The 21113-nt window shown below is 31.1% G+C and overlaps 2 protein-coding genes across 4 annotated transcripts; both read left to right on the plus strand.

The window, feature by feature from the left end:
- Window positions 1-801: 801 nt before the first annotated feature.
- LOC120139178 lies at window positions 802-11799 on the plus strand. Of its 3 annotated transcripts, none has more exons than XM_039154486.1 (7): window positions 806-1732; window positions 2948-3244; window positions 3631-3720; window positions 4085-4165; window positions 4690-4748; window positions 4969-5071; window positions 5557-5812. In XM_039154486.1, the coding sequence occupies exons 1-5, from the start codon at window positions 904-906 to the stop codon at window positions 4716-4718; spliced, it is 1326 nt and encodes a 441-aa protein (XP_039010417.1). In that variant the 5' UTR covers window positions 806-903; the 3' UTR covers window positions 4719-4748; window positions 4969-5071; window positions 5557-5812. The 3 variants fall into 3 exon arrangements, with proteins under 3 accessions (XP_039010418.1, XP_039010417.1, XP_039010416.1); XM_039154485.1 differs by having other exon boundaries at window positions 4690-4747; window positions 4828-5071; XM_039154487.1 differs by lacking the exons at window positions 3631-3720; window positions 4085-4165; window positions 4690-4748; window positions 4969-5071; window positions 5557-5812 and adding exons at window positions 8021-8025; window positions 11785-11799 and having other exon boundaries at window positions 802-1732; window positions 2948-3307.
- On the plus strand, window positions 9054-15758 carry LOC120139180. The gene is made up of 5 exons (XM_039154489.1): window positions 9054-9331; window positions 9437-9481; window positions 9729-9980; window positions 10254-10432; window positions 15528-15758. The coding sequence occupies exons 1-5, from the start codon at window positions 9112-9114 to the stop codon at window positions 15723-15725; spliced, it is 894 nt and encodes a 297-aa protein (XP_039010420.1). The 5' UTR covers window positions 9054-9111; the 3' UTR covers window positions 15726-15758.
- Window positions 15759-21113: the final 5355 nt, after the last annotated feature.

Here is a 21113-nt window from a genome sequence, read left to right on the forward strand (position 1 = left end):
TAACTGTTTTAAATAATTATAAAGTATTATTTGTTTAAAATTTTCTTAATTTATGATAAGATATACACATTTTGCAGACGTAATTGGTCGAAGTTGAATTTTTAAAAAAGGACAATATTCCTTTTTCATTATTAAGATCATTTAATGATTTTTTTATAATATAGAAATTAAAGTTTACTTTGCAGACGTAACTAGCCGAAGTTAAATTTTTAAAAAGTAATAATATTTCTTTTTCATTATTAACATCACTCAATGATTTTTTTATAATATAGATATTAAAATGAACTTTTAGATAAAATAAGATATTTTTTATGCTTATATACTTTAACTTAATTTATTTCTATTGAATATTATATTATTGTTAAAAATTAAATAAGTATAATATGATAATATTATTAATGAATATTTAAAAATTGATTTTATAATGTTATTTTAATTTAAATTAAACTCTTAAGATTAATATAAAATATATTTATTAATAATAAAAATAATAAAATAAATAATTAAAATTAAGTATATTAACATTCTTTTAACTAAAAGTGTACTAACATTTAAAAGAAAAAATTTGAATTTAAAGAATTAACTTTATAAAGAATTTGTATAATTGTAGATTTAGATTAATTAATTAATAAATTATATATCAATAATCATATATATATATATGACCCGATTTTCTAAACCTACCTAGGACCAAGACGATAAAAAAAAAAACAGCTCTTACCTTTGTTATTATATATATATATATATATAAGCTCTAAACTTTTTCCCCACACTTTTGCCCGAAGTCGAAAATCTAACCTTTGCATCATATAAATTTGTTGACTTTCTTTCCTTTCTTTCATTCCAAAAACCCAAACTCACAGACCAACAAGAAAGATCGAATTTCGGGTGTTAGAAAACTCAATGGTTGTTTGCCAAGCTTCAAAGATCGATCTCCCAACTCCTCTCTCCTCACCTTCTTCTTCTAAAGCTCCAACATCTCTCCTATTTGAACCCCATTCTTTTTCCCTTGCCCTTCTCCACTCTGATTCTTCTCTTTCCCTTTTTCCTTCTATTTCTTTGCCTTTCTCTTCCAACAAAAACTCCCTTACTATTCCTTCTCCATCATCGTCCTCCACTTTCCTTCTCCAAAAAACCCAAAAAAATCGTGATCCCAGAGTCCTTTTCATCGTTGCAGGTCCTTATAAAGGTGGTTCCAAGGTTCTCCTTAGATTTTTTCTTTATAGGAATGATGGTAGAAAGGCTTTTGAGAAGGCTAAAGTTGTTGTTCCCAAGCAAAAGGGTATTGATTTTGATGATAAAGTTGGGGTTTTGATTGATGTCAGTCACGGTTTGAAACTCATGATTTCTGGGTCTGTTAATTTCTTCGCATTGTATTCAGTCTCAAGCTCCAAAGTTTTGATCTTTGGGGTTAAATTGGTGGATGATATTGATGAAATTGTTGACGGGGTCGCTTTTAAACTCATGAAATTTGCTGTGATTGATTGTTTGAAGCCTGTTTTTTCAATCGGTATTTCATTTGAGTGGTTGGTTTTAGGGGAGGAAAACGGGGTTAAAGTTTGGAATTTAAGAGAATTGGTGAAAGGGAAAAAGGTCAAGAAAGTGAAGAATTACGGTCTTTCAGATGGTGTAAGTGGAGCTAACAATGGTGTTTCCAATTGTGGATCTAGTTGTTCAGATATTGTTCCTAATGGCTATTTGGATGGAAAGATTGAAAAGCCTATTGTTTCAGGTTAGTTCTGTGTTTAAGCTTTACTTTTCTTGCTTATGAATTGGTTTTCTGAAAGATATAATGGATTATGTAGTTTATTCTATAATTGTTAGCAATTTTACTTTCAACAATGCTCAATTGATTCAGAATAGTGGCATCCTTATATTAATCACTTTAGAATTTATTACCATAATTATGTATCATAAGCTTATTTTATACATACATATACTAATACATATATGTGTAAAGGCAGACATACAATGATACATATGTATACACATTGTGTGTCATTTCACTTGCACATGGCCTTGACAACCCTGTACCCATATTTTTAATGCATTTTATGTTAAAGTCTTTGGGATGCATGGTCTTTAGAAGAAGGAACTTTGAATGCTAAGTAGATCAATGCTTCGTTTGCGATGTCATCTATAGATAGTTTACAGGAGATAAAGGAGGGTCTGGACTCTGAAGAGTGCTGGGTGTAAAAACATTTCTGAGTTTCAATCTTATAAGAAGAGGTTTAAATACCTGATAATGCAGGAGGAATTCACCAAATCATATAATTAAAAATTGGCACATGTGAACACTATCTGCTGTCGATTTCTTGTTACATGAGTTAGATTATTAGTTCAAGGAGCATAGCCAATTTTATGATTCTAGCTTGAGCCTTATCAAACAAAAATTAAATATTGGTTAATTGATTCGGGATTTAATGGGACCTTATAAATTTGAGTAATAAGTTCTATTTGTCTTGAATCTTCTGGCGATAAAATTTGGCAGGACAGTGTAACTTCACTTAGTTGGCTTTACTCGGAAATCCTTTGCATAGGCTCATACTACATCTGCTGAAATATGTGTAATTTATTATTTTCCCTAGCTTGCTTTTGTATCTATTTAACCAAGCACATGTTGACCATTGTAAGCAAGATGCTGCAATTTGGTTCAAATCTTAATGATGTATCGAGATGGTAAGTATAAAGTATGCTTGATTAAGAGCTCTCATATATGTTCTCTCTTTTTTTTTAAATAGACTAGTAGATGTGATATCTACACTGTTCACTGTATTTATAGTAACTACAAAGATTAATATACGACACTTACACATTCTAAGTACTTGGCTAATAATTTGTTCCTTTTTGCTATAATTATTTATATATATATATATATTTAAAGTACTGAGAAAGTTGACTTTGAGGTTGGTTCCCTTTTTCCTTTGATTGGCATCTTGATTTACAGTGAAGCCGAGGTCTGGTAAATGCAGACAAGAATTGGCCGAATTAGGAGTGTTGTTTGTGCCATTTGAGCAGGAGGTTAAGGGCTTGAAATCTATGAATGTGCCATCTATTTCCTTGAAGGCAATTTCAATTCAACCATTGTCCTCGACGAGGTTCTTGGTCTTGGATACTGCTGGAGATTTGTTTATCTTGCATGTAACAGACACAGCTCTTGGATCAAATGCCACCTGCTACATGAGGCGATTGCCACATGTTATGAAGGTGCACAAAATGGCTGTTTTTCCCGATGTTTCCTCAAGTAAGCTTCTCTACTTCATTTTTAATCTTTCCAAAGGCTTCATTTATTAGAAATGCTTCCATGGTCCACAAAGGCATGCGATTCAGAATTATTGCATGGGGGACTATTCTGGATACCTAGGAAACGAAGTAGATGGTGGAGCCTTTCCCTTGTTCTTTACTAAATGCTACTGGGAGATTGGGGTTGGAACATAGAAGTAAAATGCTATGATAAACAACTCGTATTAATGAAAAGGAATAGAAAAATAAAATGGGTCAGTAAAAGGAAGTTCTGTGGAACTTTGTTAACGTTATGACATTTGGCCGTAGCTTCATAGGGGAAATGTTTTATGGTTGATCTTTACATCACATCTATGCCACTAAACGATACTTTTTCTAATTTCGTAGGAAGACAAACTGTTTGGATATCAGATGGGCATCACTCCATGCACGTGGTGGACATTAGCTCTGCTGTAAATGAAACTGATAAAAGAGAGAGTGAGGAATCCGCCAATATGAATCTCAAGTTTATAAATCCTCTGATTTAATTAATTTAATTTTTCATTTGTACGGTCTACATTTATCTATATTTGGAGAATACTTTCATATTCTCTAACATAGTTTGGCTTCCTATATGGTGTGGTCCTTACACTTTTTATTCTTGCTTGTGATAGTTCAGAGATCTTCAGAACTTAATTCATCAATCACTTTATTACCGATATATATGTGTGAGCGTGTGTGCGAGCGTGATTGATTTGTTCCCATTGCCCTTTATAGGGTGTGATAAAATTTAATTTTAGAGATTTTTTTCTCCTAACATTTAGGAGAGACGGTTTACTATTTTTCTTGTTTTATTTGCTAGTTGTTCAAGCAATTTTTACTAACGAAAAGATCCAAGATATGATACCTACGGCTGCAAACAGTATTTTGATCCTTGGACAAGGTAACCCCTCATTTCTTCTTTCAAGGGTATTCTATCCTATGTTACATGGATTTGGGTGTGTATGATACAACTATTTGTCTGGCATGGTATGGTTATTTTTTTTTTCGTTTTTCCATTTATTTGGAGGATCATTAGAGGTATTTGTCAAACAAGAACATTGGAAACGGATACTTCACAAAAATAGTTGGAGGAACATATATTCTATCTGTGAGAAATGCTCTTTGAAATTAGAAATTAACTGGAAGTGTTGGCCTATATAATCTCTGTTCATATTTTCCACGGAAAACTGTAAAGTTAATTGAATGTGCAATTCATCTCGTCAATGTCAGATGATTTGGTTTTGGAGCTATATGTGTGATAGCTTATGAGCATAATTACATATACAGTTTTGCTTACACATATATGCCCCACTCTCTGTCCCCCTTTCCTTTTTCACTTTGATCCCAGTTTTGCATGAACATGTTTTTGCTCTTTGCATAATTCAGTTTTCTAAGTTCGTGAATTTACCTACCTATACTGAACAGGAAGCTTGTATGCGTATACGGTCTCCTGAAGTGGTTTGGCAACCATATCTTTTTGTGCGGTGAGTGTCTTGCTTTCTTTAGTACAAGATAATCTTGAAGTTGGATGCCCTTCTACCGATTTCGTTGAATCTTTTTGTTGGTAATTTCTGTTCCTGGTTGTGTTTTGGTGATTATATACCCTCGATTTGTTCCCAGACGCGTGTTTTTAGTGAGTACGTGTGAACTCTTTTTCAAACTGTTTATTAATCGGTTCTGAGATTGCCATTCCCTGAATTTTAGTTGGCTATCTTACATCTGGAGAACAAAGGAGTCTAAAGTTACGATCTGCAGTTGTCATGTGTCTTATTGTGCATAAGACTTCGAGGACATCTACCTCTTGAAGGTATGTATAATAACATGAAGTTAAAGTTTATCATAATAAATATTGGTTAATTTAACATATGAAATTATGTAGGGCAGACCGATTTATGATTGTGCTCCTACATGGTATTTATGGTAGGTTTGGGACTTGTGTCCAACGAATATTTGATTAGGATAATAAGGTCCTCCAGTTATATAGAAAACTTAAAAATAATTGAATATAACCATGTTGAACACATCTGCATCGGGTATTCACACTTGAGTCCAAGTAACATAAGTTGAACTTGAAAGTTGGAACTATGGTTTGGTTTCAAGAACCAATTAGGTTCGAATTGGTCGAGTCTTATCCCATTAAGTGGCTGAAACTGAAATATTTCTATAAACTCTAGATGGCGAGAAGCTTACTGCATGCATAGCCAATTAAGGGGTTTGATTGTGAAAATGTGGCTTACGGTTGAAAGTTCTTTTGCTTTATCGAGCTATAATTTACTTGTCTGTAACATACAGAATCGACTCGGATGCCGAGGGGGTCAAATCTTGGTAACTACTGCAGACACCATTTACATCAGAACCTCAACTGAAGCTTTGGTCGTTGCATCAGTCCATTTCATCTTTGCCGCCATGCAATTAATTACACCTTGACAAGATGAGGTGACAAAAAGATGGCAGCTAGTGTCTACGATCCTTTATCAAACTCCATTGCTGTGTTACTTTCTTTTAAAGGTTAGTCACTTGTGTCAACATTTGAGGATTGAAATTTGAAGGGGCGATTTTCTAATTCATGTATTCATGTTTAAGTTATACATTTATATAATCTTCAACAAGTTAATTTGAGTGAAATTCTTCGTTTTCCGAATCCAGTTAACTGCAAGTTGCAACCAAAATGAGAATGATGAAGATTCCAACTAGTGTCACTTGATAACAAAATATGATTAGGATGAGGTTGAGGTTAAAGACGACCTGATCCAACATATCCATGTGGTTGCATAACATTTTTGGAAAGATATTTGTATAATCTGGCATTTTCAAAGATGAAACGAAAGGGAGATACAAACTAGTGGGAGAGACGGCCTCTCCCTTTCGGTGAAACCTACGTTACAAAGAAAAACTACGCCTTTCCATTTCTTCTTTGTGATGAATGACAAGCACATGCACATTCACATGCACATTCACATGCACATGCACATTCACATGCACATTCACATTCACATGCACATTCACATGCACATTCACATTCACATTCACATTCACATTCACATTCACATTCACATTCACATTCACATTCACATTCACATGCATCACTGGCCAATCAATTTTGGTATGTGGCACAACAAGTTGCAAATCCTCGATTCCTTTTATTCATCATCAAAAACCAAGATTCTAAATGTCCTGTCATTTTATCTTTTCTTAATTTTTTGGTATACCCATTAATATAAACAAATAATTCTTAATACATTTATACCTTAAACCTGCACATTTAAGTGTCCAAAATTACTAATCAAAAAGAAAAAAAAAAGGTCCAAAATTTATCAACCAAGAGTTCATTGCTGTGAAAGAAGAGCGAAAGGGAGAAAAATCTCAAACAACAAATTAATTGTTGGTTTTCATTTTTTATTTGCGGAAAAATCTGTAATGTTAGATTATGGTACGATTATATTAGATGAATATAATATGAAAATAATTTATATGTATATTTATTTGATTTAAATTATGAGAAAAAAATGAAGTATGAAAAAATTGATAGCATGCGAATCAAATAATCTTTTTGAATATTTTAAAATTTTAAAGATTAAAACCAATAATTTTAAAATGATTAAAACAGAAAGACATGAACCAAAAAATACAAATAAAAGAAAGAATATGATGAAGGATTCAGTTAGGGTTTCGAAAGGAGTTGCAGTACAGCCTTTGAGATACTCTCTTAACTTAATTCTGGAAATAAACAATTAAGAATTGAGACTAAAATAAAATAAAATTAAGAATAAAAGAGAAATTAAAAGGACAATTGGATGCGATGATATTTCTTTTTATATTAGTCAAGAAACATATTTTTGGAAGAACTGTTTAACCCTCTGAAGATATTTTGACTTAATTGAATACTCACATATCGAAAAAAGAACATAATAAAAATATATGGGTAAAGTATATAAATAGTATTTAAATTTTTAGGGCGCTTGCATTTTGGCCATTCAACTTTTGATACTTGCAATACAATAATCGATCTTTTAATTCATTTTTCAGTAAAATCCCTGACGTTACCTCTATTAGTTTTTGCTGACGTGACACTTAACTCTCATTAACTCTCTTCTTCTCCCAACTTATATGCTCCTCCACCCAAGCCGACAGCTCAATGTTGCAGCCAATGCAAAAAACTTCAAAATGCTTATAAGAGGTCTAACTGAACTCTTCATGGAAGCAATAAATTTGCTGGAATAGTGAAATGGGGTTTGTTAGATATGACTGAAAGAGCTAAAAAGTATGGATCTTGAATGTATCTATATCAATTTCAGATCCATCTTTAGGTTTGGTAGATTTTGGCATTCAAAAAATGGGGATTTAAAAGAGACAAAAAATGGGCAAAAAAGAATATCAAATGTTTTTCACCCCTCAAGAAGTTTCCTACTTTGAAGGAAACCCAAAGATGAAATCTTGAAATGATAAATATATCAAGAAGTTGCATATAAAAGTTCAGTTTTGTTAGATTAGAGAAAATTTTAAGGCCAAATAGCTAATACTAAAAGGGAAAGGGGGAATCGAACAAAATCTAAATGAAATTTAAGAAGTTTGGAATAGGAAAATCAACGGAATAGAGTGAGGGACAGTCTCCCATATCTTTTATTTGCCCATTTAATGAATGTTGTTTGAAGGATTATTGCTGGTTGTGGGAGATAGATTATTTCATGAACTTTGTTTATCACCTCATCTGTGGTCTCGGTGGAGGAGTATAAGTTGGTGATTTAATAAGAAGAAGAATAAGTAGAAGAAGAAGAAGAGGGGGTCACGAGAGTTAAGTTCCGATCGATAAAAACAAACTGGAAATAACGACAGAGACCTTATTGAAAAATAATTAAAATTTTGATGATTATATTGTAAATTTTAAAAGTTAAGTGATCAAAATGCAAGTGCCCTAAAAGTTTAGAGACTATTTATATATACTTTACCCTAAAAATATTTGGAAAAAGAGAAAAAAAAAACTCTCAAATAGGCTTTTGAAAAAGAATAACTTATATTTCCTCAATCAAATTGTGCCTACCAAATAAGCCACAAAAAGTAATATAAGGTAAATAATATTATATTATGATATGATCTTATTTCAAAAGACAATTTTACATCTCATGAATTAAGTTATCCCAAGTATTCAAACTATTTTAACTTGAAAAATAAAATGTACAAATTATATTCGTAAATAAAAATGGGATGCAAATGTTTTTTTAGTAATCCGGGTAAGTACAAAGTAATATTTGTTTAAATATAACTCTCAACTATTTGACATTAAAAGTTTATACATCTGACATCGCTAGTGCTCAAACTCAAGAAATAACAATAATTTTTTTCCTATAGAGGTCACTTGATTCATGCAATTGGATGCAAATATTTGAGTATGTTATTCATACGAGAAGATCATGAATCTAGTCCATGAAAATAGATTGAAATATTCAAATGTTATTATTATTTGAAATTAAATTTGATTGACGGAGAATAATAATTTTAGCATTAAAATATGGGTAGAAAAAAAAAAGTAAAGCTAAGAAGTTAGAGCATAAGTACATAAAATTTGATTTGTAAAGGGGTTTAAAATCGATTAACAAAAAAAAAAATCCTAGAAAGGTCGAGATTTCCTTCGGAAAATGAAAGTGAATTCAAATATTCAAGGATTAATTTGAATTTAAATTTGCTCCGAGTATAATAAATTTAGCATTAAAACCCGAACAATGCATTAAGGAAATGGAACACAAGATAATTTCGGATTTCTGATATTTTACTATCCATGGTGGCCAGGCTTTAAATTCCAGGCGGATTTTGAAATTTGAAAACCTTCAGGTTCAAATTGTAGCTTCATTCATGGCGTCCTCCGTGGAACAATTTTCTTCGCGGCGAAATGATGAACAATCGGAGTTTAGTTTGAAAGAGTGGGATCTTAAAGCTCGAATCCGCCCTGAAAACACTGTTTCGAGAAGATATTCAGGTTCATATCTCGGAAATTCTAGAGAAATTACAAGTTCGTTCCGATCCAACTTCACCATTTCCAGCGCTACGTCGTCTCCGGGGTGGTCATTCAAAGGTACATCTCTTGCTCATTTTTCATGGAGAAATTTGGTTTTGATTTTTGAATTCAGTATTATTTTAATCTGAAACTTTCGCATCATTTTTTTATTCACTTTTACAGATGGCTTCGATCCTTCAACTTATTCATTCACTACAGCTCTTAAAGGTAACTTCTAAATCATCGTTCTTCAAATATTTTTGTGGAGAAACAATGTATGGAACATATTAGAATATGCATAAAGAATAATTTCAGTTTACATAAAAGTTCAAGTAACATAGATTTAACTCTCAGATCCATATTCCGATATGCCTATAGAGATTTGATATAATCCAAGAGCCCTCCAATTACATTCGGAACTTACATTCTCGTACTCGATTTAAGAACCGACTTAACTGGTTTTCTTATTGTGCAGCATTACAGGCTCGGTCATTGTATAATAGCTTGGAATGCTCACCGGAAGGGTTTGCTTTAAACTCCAAGTGGAATGAAGCTGAGAAATACATTTGCAATCCTCTTTCGGGAGAGTTCCCAATGGAATGTTTGTCTGCAAAAACACTGAGTGGAAGATCATTTCGCAAATTAACAAACAAAATCACCGTTTCTACTCCTCTGGTTTACCCCTCAAGAACACTTCAGGAAGACATTGCTCACTTCCCTATTCCAGGTTTCTCAACATCAAAATCAACCCAACTTGATTGCACTTATTTTAATTTTTTTTAATATTCAGTTTGAATTATTACTACTTTTAACCTGTGAATTAAAAACCCATCTTAATCGAGTATATTGAAGCACTATCTGAATCCAAAGGATTTGAATTTAATGAATCCGATTAAACATTAATGTACCGATTGGTTTTAGCTTTTCTAATCATTTTGCTAGTGTTGAAATTGCTTGATTGAAGATTGGCTTGAAGTTTTAGATAACCATTTGTTCGCAGAAACGACAGCTGAGGGATTGACTAGAGAGGCTGGAACTCAAAGTAATCCACAGGATCCCAGTTCTGGTAGTCCTAGCACCGTTTCAACCCCTCCGATTGTAGAGAGAGCATTGAACCGATCAGAACCCGAGAGTGGAGATTCCCCAATATCTAACACACAAACAAAATCCCATGAGCAGGTATGTTCTTTCATGTCTAATGCTATTAAACTTACTGTTTTTCGCGCTACAGAGAATGCCTAGTTCGAGAGTGGATTTTCTTTGTGCTTACACATGCACTTATATAATTTCACGTTAGATATACAAATTTTAAAAATTATAATATTAAAAATCTAAGAGTATAAATTTATAAAATTCTAAAGATATAAAATTAAATTATCAATAAAATTATAAAAAAATATTTAAATTATATAAAAATTTAAAAAATTTACCAATAGGGATTAGTTTAAGTGGTAAGCAGTTTGATATTACTTAAGCAATGTCTCTAATTTTAGTCTTTACGTATATTAAAAATCTCTATTGAAAGATTTATCCACTAAAACTAAGTGTGCGACACTGATTAATCTGAATTAGTCAAAACTAAACTTTAAAACTGAGAAGGCAACAATTTTTTTTTAAATATGACTGCAACCAATATCCTTCAATCAATCCATGTTCTTTGCATTAGACTTTCAAAAGCATAGAATGCATGTCAATTTGCTTCTAACAGTTTCAACGGAATATTTTATGTTATGGAAATAAATTTTTAAAATTTTAAAAAATTAAATTTATAAAAATTTGAGGAATGAAATTAAATTATCAATAAAAATATAAAGATTAAAACATATAATAATTTAAAATTTTTCAAAATGAAAACATTTTTCAAATTGAAGTCATGAATCCTATCTGCACATGTTGAAAAATTGATTTTAAAATATAACCGGTCACGTCACTTTCATTTAACGAGCTGTGAGGCAGTAGTTGAAAATTTTTGTTGATGAAGCTGCTTGCCTAGTCATTTAGCATGTTGCGTGGCTTATGTTTTAAAGACAAAGATAAGACAGCTAGATTGCCTGAGATATGATTACACTATGCTCTTCATCAGTGGGCACAGTTTAGTTGGTCCCTTATCCTCGGTGGTTAGGTTCTTCATTCGGTTAAAATCGAATTAAATTGAAATATTCTAAATTAAATTAATCAAAATTTTTTTAATCATTAACCAAACCGAACTTTTTTATGAAAGTATTAACCGAACCGAATAAATTTCGGTTAATTTTTGAATTAACCGAAATTTTTTAGAATTTTTGAATTTAATATTTTTAATTAAAAAAATAGTTTATAATATCTAATTAATTCGATTCAAACATTATATTAAAATAAGATATTTGTATCTATCAATTTAGTTCAAACAAACCAACAAATTTGAAATTCTACAAAATAAATGGTGCATGAAGATAGCTACTATTGCTAGGTGAAATGCTTGATTTTTCTGATGCTACAATCAGGAAGATAGCTAGCTCCTTTATGTAGGACTTAGCCTCTTGAACATGAAGTGGATGAAGAAGGCAAGAAAATTGTGATCGGAGATGGCATAAACCTGAGTTTTGCAATTGATAAAAAACTCAAACCAAAACACATAAAAGTTCCCAAGATTTTACTCTGTAATTCAAGCAAAGAATGAACAAAAAGGCTATTTCTCCTAAGAGAGAGTAAAAATAAAGAGTTTCAAAATGAAGATAGATATAGAAGCAAACAAAAACACCGGGACAAAAATTGTTTCATTACCAAAATTAAATGATTAAAAAATATACATATTTTATTAATTTGTATTATTAAACATGGTATGATGGGTTTTATCATTTTTAACCTACATTTAAAATTTTAAATAGTAATGAAGTATATATATATATAAACAAGTACTTCATCCACTCATAAAGATATGTAATTTTATATAAACACTTGATGAATTATATAATAAATATTTGCCCGCATGTATATATTATATAAAAGAATATATTAAGTAGTATCAGTTTGAAGGAAACCCTGAATAGAGAATTGGAAAAGGAGAGAGTGGAGGGTAGTGTATTGCTCATGCAGAGTCATGCTTCACGCCTCCACCCATCTCGTGCCCATAACCCCATACTTTACACAAATCAAGGTAAAAAATTTGATAACCGATGAGCAATTAAAGAAAGTGGGGGACAACATATTATGAGATGAAAAAAATATTAATAAATATTTAAGGGTTAATTCGGTGATCGACCGAACTAATTTAGTAATCGACCGAATTAACCGAACTAATTCGATTTAATCGGTTAACCGAATTAGTTCAAAAATTTGAACATCCCTATCGGTGGCACATAAGCTTATCGGCTGAAACAAAATACATCATTAAATATCCGTTAGAATCAATAAAGAGTTTGGATGAGCGCAGTGTGGATTGTCACGTTCATGTTCATCAGTGGTTACATGCATCAATATATATTATTAATATAAAATAAGATAAAATTTATAAATGATTATAATTTTCAGTAGATTTTTAAAAGTTACAAAATATATATTATACTTTAAACATTTTTTTGTATAAAAAAATTTAGATTAGGGGTGGCTATCTAATACAAGTTAAAGCATACCTAAAATCCAATTAGGATTTACATAGGAATTTACAAATTATCCACTAAGAGTGACATTGGTAAGATTCGAACTTGACCTTATAAGCTCAAATTTTTGAATCTCAACCATTCGTGTTAATACTTCTTGGCATATTTTAAATTTTATTAAAAATAGGTATCAATCATTAAATATTATTAAAGGGATGCATAACATTTAAATTAATAAAAAAATTATTTGACTTTAATTATAACTAAACTTTCATTTTCAATATTTTTAATTTGATAAATTTAAAAAGAATTAAAATTTTGTATTTTTTTAAAAAATAATGTAAATACATAAAATTAAAAAAAATTTGTGAATATTTTAATTCATCAAATTATTTAATATTTATTTATTTATTGTTGTATTTGTAAAATTAAAAAATTTATAACTTTTTAGATCTAAAATTTAATTATCAAATTATTAAGCGATGTGATTCATACATTTAAATTTTGTTTAAAAAGTTTAAACATAATTTTAAAACAAACATAATTTTAAAACAATGCATCCTAAAAATATAGTATCACTTTAATAAAAAAAATACATCAAAACTTAAAAGTAATTGATATGATATAAATTCAATATTTATAATATGAAATTATAAATTAATATTTAACTTAATTTTATCTATTTTTTTCAATTTAACGAACTTAATAAAAATTATTTTTAATTAAAATTAATAAGATATTTTCTTTTAATTTAACATGACGCATCACCTTTGTAATGTCAAATAATAATTGTCCCTATTTTATAACATCCGTTTATGAATTTCACCTTGTAAAATTAGTGGTGGATTTTCAATGTATTACGTCCATTCTATATTTTTCCTTAATAATTATGTAGTATTATATTTAGAATTTTATTTTAATATTTCTATTTAATAAATAAATATTTTAATCTTGGTATTTAAAAATTCAAATTATAAAAATAATATAAGATTATATATTTTATATTATTTATTCACCTTCAAAATGTATATGAAGTAAATTATTGTATTTCAAGAATGATTGATTTGCTAAGTTTCAAAGTTAACATGAACTTAAAAAGGTATTTAAACTAAAATATTTGAGTTAATTAACTACAACTTTTTAAATTTTTAGACCAACCATTCTAACGTATCATTGGGTGAGTATAGATTAACAAATGAGACTTAAAGTTTAAATAAAAAATAACATCCATTCAATAATTTTAAATCAACGTAAACCTTTTAAATTGAATTTGCTTTTCTTAATATTTAACATAAAAATATTTTATTTTATGTTAATAATGTCAAGTTAAAAATATTCTATAAAAATATTTAAATTACTTAAAATTAATGAAATTTGATTATATTAGTTATAATATTTAATTTAATTTTTAAATAATAATAGTTAAATCATTCAAATAGAGTGAATTCAATTTGATTATTTAAATTATTATCAATTGTACTTAATCTTACTAAAGTCTAAGATGTTATGCCCCAACTAGCCTATTTTCTTGCATAAATAATTGAGTTGTGTCCTTCCTAGGTAGGGGACTAATGTCTTAATTGGTGTGGCTTTTATGGAACATAAATCATAAATGATATGTCCCCATAAGTCTTAGATGTTATGCCCCTAGCTACGCTCTTTTCCTGCCCTAATAATTGAGCTTGAGACACTAGTCTCATTTCCTGTACCAATAGTTGAACTTAAACATTACCAATCATTGGTTAAAAAACATTACTAATAAGTTATGGCAGTAAAATAATATAAATATAATATAATACATAAATATTTTAAAGGGTAAACTACATGTCTAGTACCTCAACTATCACTTTTCTTTGTTTGGGTCACCCAACTATTTTTATTTCAAAATTATACATAATGTTACATTTTAGTTTCATTTTGGTCACCCACCGTTAAAAAATAATATTGGTGTATCATTATAAAATAATGTTACATCATCATCGTTTTTTTTAAAATATCACATCAGCAATTCTGTTACTTTTTTAACAATAGATGGCCAAAATGAAACAAAAACGTTATGTTAAGTATGATTCTGAAAAAAATAATTGAGTGACCAAAAAGGAATAAAAGTGAGAGTTGTGATACTTTAAAAATATAAATTATTACTCCATATATATATATATATAGAGAGAGAGAGAGAGAGAGAGAGATACTAATACCACGGAGACATGATTTTATGTTAGGGATGGATTTATTAAATTTAGAGAAAAGAAAACTTATAAAATTTCAAGGGAAAATACATATTATCAATAGAAAATACAAAAAAAAAATCTAAATTATAGAAAAATTTGAAAATTTAGAGAACGATCAACCTAACTTTCCCCTTCGATCCATCCCTAACCATAATAGAAGTTCCAATTTGATTCCTACAATACGTCAATATAAAGTATATTTTCTATTTTCTTCAAAATTTATGCTCTCCTGTATTTTGATTTTGTTTTAAGTTTGACACATATTTAAACATGCGATATCCTAAAAATCCTCAAAATACATCTAAAAAGATTATATCTTTATCAAATGCATTCTCATATCCAATTGTTATACTTAAATCTAAACAAAAATAGAGCAAAGCAACTAGATTTTTTTAAGTTATCACGATTAGAAAAGTAAAATGCATAGATGAACACATAAATTGATCGATATAATGTGTTTTGCAGGTTGAAGTGAAGGTAACAAAAGAGGAGAAAGAAGAAGCAAACATAGATAAGGAAGATGACAGGATCCCTATAAGAGAAAAAGATGAAGAAATGAACCGCAATTGCTTATCACGGGTGAGAAAAATGCAGAGAAACAAACACAAATTTACTAGGAAAATTATATGTTTTCCTCATCTTAAAGGGTGCTACAGATGGTGAATACATATTTATCAGTTGGGATTTACTTATATTATAAAATTAAAGTAGCTCTATAAGTTTTTATAACTTGTTGTATGATTAATATTTTAATAATTCAAATTTCATATCTTATATATATATTTATATAAATTATGTACATTTTATTTTAAATAAATTAAAAAAAGTTTAATTATTTATTTAATATAAAACAAATTAAATATATATACAGGATAATATTTTAGACATTTAAATTTTATGTATAAAAATATTTTTTTTTGTAAATCCTTGATTTTCTTTGGGTTAATATTATCTCGTTTTCTATTGTTAATTTCAACAATCCATTTTCACTTATTAAATAATCATAAATCTGTACAAAATTAAAAAAAAAATTACATTGTGTAATTAGATCCTATCTGTGTCTATGTATAGAGAGGGAACATAATTATTTAAAGAAAAAACAATCATAAAGCTTCTTAATAATCTCAATAGATAAAACAACAATTCCTTTAACCACTGAGGTAAGTTAGTTCGTACGATCAAAAATATATGTCATAACCATTTTTTATAAAACTTTTTTTTTATTATTTAAAAAACAATTTTGACTTTTATTTTGGAAAATGGGTGATTTTGAATTGATTTGAATAAAATTGAAAAGAGTCGCCATCGACCTTTGGGTTAGGTAGGTCGAATACCTAAAAACGTCTTTTAAAACAATTTTAAGAAAAATCATTTTTTTTAAAGACAAGATTCGGTCTGTGTTACCAAAGATTCATTTAAACGGAGGGAAGGGTAAACACCCCTCACAACGCCCAAAATCGGTACTTAGTCGCTTATATATCGTCGTAAATGATAGAACTTAAAGTTTGAATCAGAAGTAAAAATATGATCTATTTATTGAATATTTGTTAAAATAATAGAAATACTTCACTTGGTAAGAAATCTCAAGATTTGCAATCCTCCATCGGGAAAGCTATCTCATCTATTTCTCATCTATAAAGTATATTCTATCTTTGAATTACTACCAAATAATATCGACAAGAGTATAAAATAAATCATACTTAATTTATCTAAAACATGTATTGTTAATATTAACATAGAGATCATTAATACAATAAAAATTATAAAAAATAGAATGATAAATCAATTATGATTTATTTATTGAATATTACTTAAAATAATAGAAATACTTAACTTGGTGAGAAATCCCGAGATTTGCAATCCTCCATCGGGAAAGCTATCTCGTCTATTTTTCATCTATAAAGTATATTCTATCTTTGAATTAACACCAAATTATATCGAGATGAGTATAAAGTAAATCATACTTTGTTCATCTAAAACCTATATAGTTAATTATTAAAAAATACATTAACATATTGGACGTTATAAAAATAATAAATAAAAGTAATAAATATGAAATAAAATTTTAAAGTACCTATTAAGTAAAGTGAACGTCTATAACATAAGTAAGCTTAACCATATCACACAATAATATAAATAATAGTGACTATTAACCAACATATATATCTATATAAATATTTCCTAATATTAACTCATACTAAACACAAATATTAAAGAAAATATAATAAATAAGTAAAAACAATAACATAAGTAAAAATAAATTATACATATATTTAGCAAAAGTATCTAAACAAACCTAAACAAAATGACCATAACCAAGCAAGTAAATAACCCATACAAAATTTACACAGTGACTATAAATTGTATTCGAAAAAAACTTAGGTTTTAAAAACGTAAATTAATACTTTTCTATGTTATGAACAAATGACTAAAATAAAACAAATGAAACATACAATGCAAATTCGGTATTTAAACCAAACAGAAAAGCAGTGAGCAAAATGTGAGCATTATAAACACAGAGTACAAATGTTGAAACTTACAAAACATTACTGCAAGGTGACCAATACATAAACATTACAACCTTGAGGGATAAAATACAAAATAAATAAAATACAATAAATGGCTACATCATAAACGTTCAAAACCTGGGAGCCCCTTTTACACAGTTTACCCATGATGAAATTACAACCGAGTCCTCGACCTAAACGGCGCCGTTTTGGACTCAGCTTATAAGGCTAAACCCAAGACCCTTCCCCAGTGACATCTCTCATTTCTCACATCTCCTCCTCTCTCCAGAAAACAGAGAACCAAAGAGGCTCTCCACCTCTCTCCCTTATCCTCCGCCTCTCTCCGCCGTGGAGAAAAAACAGAGGTCACCAACGCCGTAAATCGGCGGCGAAAGCCCTAGAGAACCCCAAACCTTTCCTTCTTCCCTCTCCTTCTAGAGACAGAGGGCCAAAATGGCTCTCAACCCTCACCTCTTCGCCTTCCTTCCCTCATTATCAACCGGGGATTTAAACCCTAAACTCCCCGGCCACCATAGATCGGTGGCCACGGGGAGTAACCTCATCTCTCTCACCTAAAAAAAATCCTAGGTGAATCATAACCCCAAAACCCACTGCACTCCAAACCCTAACTACCCTAGAAGAGGAAAAGGCTTTACCTTTGGGATGGTTCCTCACTGCTCCGAAGAGTTGGGTAAGGGCTCCGTTTTTTGCAGGTATCGTTCTTTTTCCCTTTTCTTTCCTTTCTATTTCTCTCTTTTTTTTTCTCTCAACCCGAATCTTCTCTCTGTCTATCTTTTTTCGTTTTTTCCTTTCTCTCGTTTTCCCTTGATTTTTGTTGAGTATTTGGTGAGATGATGATACCTAGTGTAGGGCATGGCTTTTTCTGATTTGGTGGGATAGAAATCCCGAATATTTAGGGATTTATTGGTATTTTAATTTGGAGTTTAGATTTTGTGAGATTTGAACTGTATGATATATTTTCTTGATTAGTTTTGCTGTAGATGACAATAGTGAAACAGTTGGGGTCAGACCAGAACAGTGATGGTGGCGGCGTCAGAGGAAGACGGAAAGCCAAGAGGCGGCTGGTGGCTGAGCTGTTAGGGCTCAGAACTAGGGTTAGGGTTTCAGACCTAAATGACCTTTGATCTGGACCATTGGATGGGTCCAGATCAGACGGTCTTGATGGTGCGGCGCTGAGGCAGAGAAGGGGTAACCCTAGCGGGTTTGGGTCGATTGCTGGGCCACAGGTCTGGGTTGGTAGTTGGGCTTGATGTACCTGCTGGGCTTCGGGATTAGGCCTGCTGAGTTGGATAGCTAGTGGGCTCCAAATTTGGTCTTATAGTGGCCTACAAAAATGTAACCTGTATATTAATAATAATAAAAATAATAATAATAATAATAATAATAAAAAAATAAATAAATAAATAAATAAATATAAAAGACCTGGACAAAAATGGGTGTCTACAGCTGCCCCTCTTTGCACATACTTGTGTTAACAAGAATAGGGCAAAGACGACAAGACAACATGTTTTTGTCTGGTTCTCCCTTTTTCCATAGAAATTGGATAATGCTGGTTGTTGGGGACGACACTGCTCATACATGATGAAGAGGTCTGGTCGTCTAAGGGAAACACGTTTCCTACGTGATGAGGAAATCTGGTCAAGGGATGACACGGCTCATACGCGATGAAGAGTTCTGGTCATCTTTAAGAAGGGTGATAACTAGGTTCCTACGTGATGAGGACGGATGATTATCTAAGGTTGACACGGCTCCTACGTGATGAGGAAGTCTGGTCATCTAAGGGTAGATGACATGGTTCATACATGATGAAGAACTCTGGCCATCTTTAGGAAGGGTGATAACTCGGTTCCTACGTGATGAGGACGGCTGGTTATCCTAATGTTGACACTCTCCTACGTGTCGAGGAGATCTGGTCAGTTGATGTTGACTGATTCATTGCTTCAATAATGAAATAAATCTTGAAGATCCTGTAAAAATGGTCATATGCCATGATTTCATGTTATCAATATGCTCTAAGAATGATCTAAATGCATGTTTAAAGGGTTATGTTCAGTTTGATCCTGGCATTGAGAATCTCTCATACTCTTTGATCGGAACATGCGATATTTATGTGTTTATCCATGCCTGGTTACTTTCTTGACCTCTCATTAAATATTCTTTGACTTGGTCCCTCCGATCTACCCCGAGAGAGTTTATCTTGCCTCTTTGATTATTTGGTCATTGATTGATTTTTCAGAGAAAATTCATTCAGAATGGCCTCTCCTTGTTGCATGCCTTTAAATTGGGACTTCTTTGCTTGGGAAAAGTATGATTATGTTGAAACTGATTTCTTTGATTTAAACCCTTTTTTTTCAATGATTTGTTTAATGATTGATGGGAGCGTGCCTTTGTATGTGCTCTCTGGCGAACACCTGTTTCAAAATCCCCACACTCTGACACTTTTCAGAGTAAGGCATAATAATCAATAATTTGGTGAATATATACAAGGACAATGAATCAAATTTGACAAGTTTCATGGAAAAGAGGCAATGAGAAATTATAATCTTTTGGGGACAAGAAACAAGTAAGTACAAAGGAAGATCAAAGGACAAATATAGTGAATATCAAATGCTGAATCCTTTTAGTTCTTCACCCCAAATCTTTCTTGAAAGTTGACATGTGTTTCGAAGATTCAGATCGTACAAAAGATGTGTGAGCATGAGAGTCTTTCCCTGAACTGTCAGGCTTCCGAGGGAATCCGCCATTTCAACTTCTGGCTATTCGAGCCATCCATTACGGATTTTCAACTCGAATCCTCTTTGGTTTCAAGACCCCATTTTGGGTTTTCATCTTGAACCCTCCTTTATTTAATTTTTTCTTTTTCTTTTTTTTTGATTGATTTTTTTTTGATTTTTTTGATTTTTTTTTGATTGATTTAAGTGTAATATCGTTTGACCGAATCGGAATTCACGGGATTAGGCAAATTTCTCCATCCATTTCTGTTAACACCAAAGCTCCTCCTGAGAATGCCTTTTTTACAACATAGGGACCTTCCCAGTTCGGCATCCACTTCCCTCGAAAGTCTTTTTGCATAGGTAGGATCTTTTTTAGCACCATATCGCCTTCACAAAATTCTCGAGGTCTGACTTTCTTGTCATATGCTCGTATCATCCTTTTCTGGTACATTTGGCCATGGCAGATAGCTCTCAGCCTTTTCTCCTCAATCAAATTTAACTGATCAAACCTACTTTGTACCCAATCAGCCTCGTCCAGTTTCAACTCCATCAATACTCTCAAAGAAGGTATTTCCACCTCAACAGTAAAACTGCTTCCATCCCATATACCAAAGAGAATGGTGTTGCCCCAGTAGATGTACGAACAGACGTGCGATAAGCAAGCAACGCAAAAGGTAATTTCTCATGCCAGTCTCTATATGTTTCAGTTGCTTTTGTGATGATCTTCTTGATGTTTTTATTCGCTGCCTCTACTGCCCCATTCATTTTTTGGCGATAAGGAGCCGAATTGTGATGTTTGATCTTTAACT

This window comes from Hibiscus syriacus, unplaced genomic scaffold (genome assembly GCF_006381635.1).
Source record: "Hibiscus syriacus cultivar Baekdansim isolate YM2019G1 unplaced genomic scaffold, ASM638163v2 tig00110729_pilon, whole genome shotgun sequence".
Lineage (NCBI taxonomy): Eukaryota > Viridiplantae > Streptophyta > Magnoliopsida > Malvales > Malvaceae > Hibiscus > Hibiscus syriacus.

What these genes read in the sequence shown, in the direction of transcription:
- LOC120139178 (XM_039154486.1), top strand. Translation starts at nt 904, where the DNA reads ATGGTTGTTTGCCAAGCTTCAAAGATCGATCTCCCAACTCCTCTCTCC. An exon ending in TGAAACTGATAAAAGAGAGA is followed by an intron (nt 3,721 to 4,084) that starts GTGAGGAATCCG and finishes TTTATTTGCTAG; the next exon opens with TTGTTCAAGCAATTTTTACT. An exon ending in TATTTTGATCCTTGGACAAG is followed by an intron (nt 4,166 to 4,689) that starts GTAACCCCTCAT and finishes TATACTGAACAG; the next exon opens with GAAGCTTGTATGCGTATACG.
- LOC120139180 (XM_039154489.1), top strand. Translation starts at nt 9,112, where the DNA reads ATGGCGTCCTCCGTGGAACAATTTTCTTCGCGGCGAAATGATGAACAA. An exon ending in TCCGGGGTGGTCATTCAAAG is followed by an intron (nt 9,332 to 9,436) that starts GTACATCTCTTG and finishes TCACTTTTACAG; the next exon opens with ATGGCTTCGATCCTTCAACT. An exon ending in ATTCACTACAGCTCTTAAAG is followed by an intron (nt 9,482 to 9,728) that starts GTAACTTCTAAA and finishes CTTATTGTGCAG; the next exon opens with CATTACAGGCTCGGTCATTG.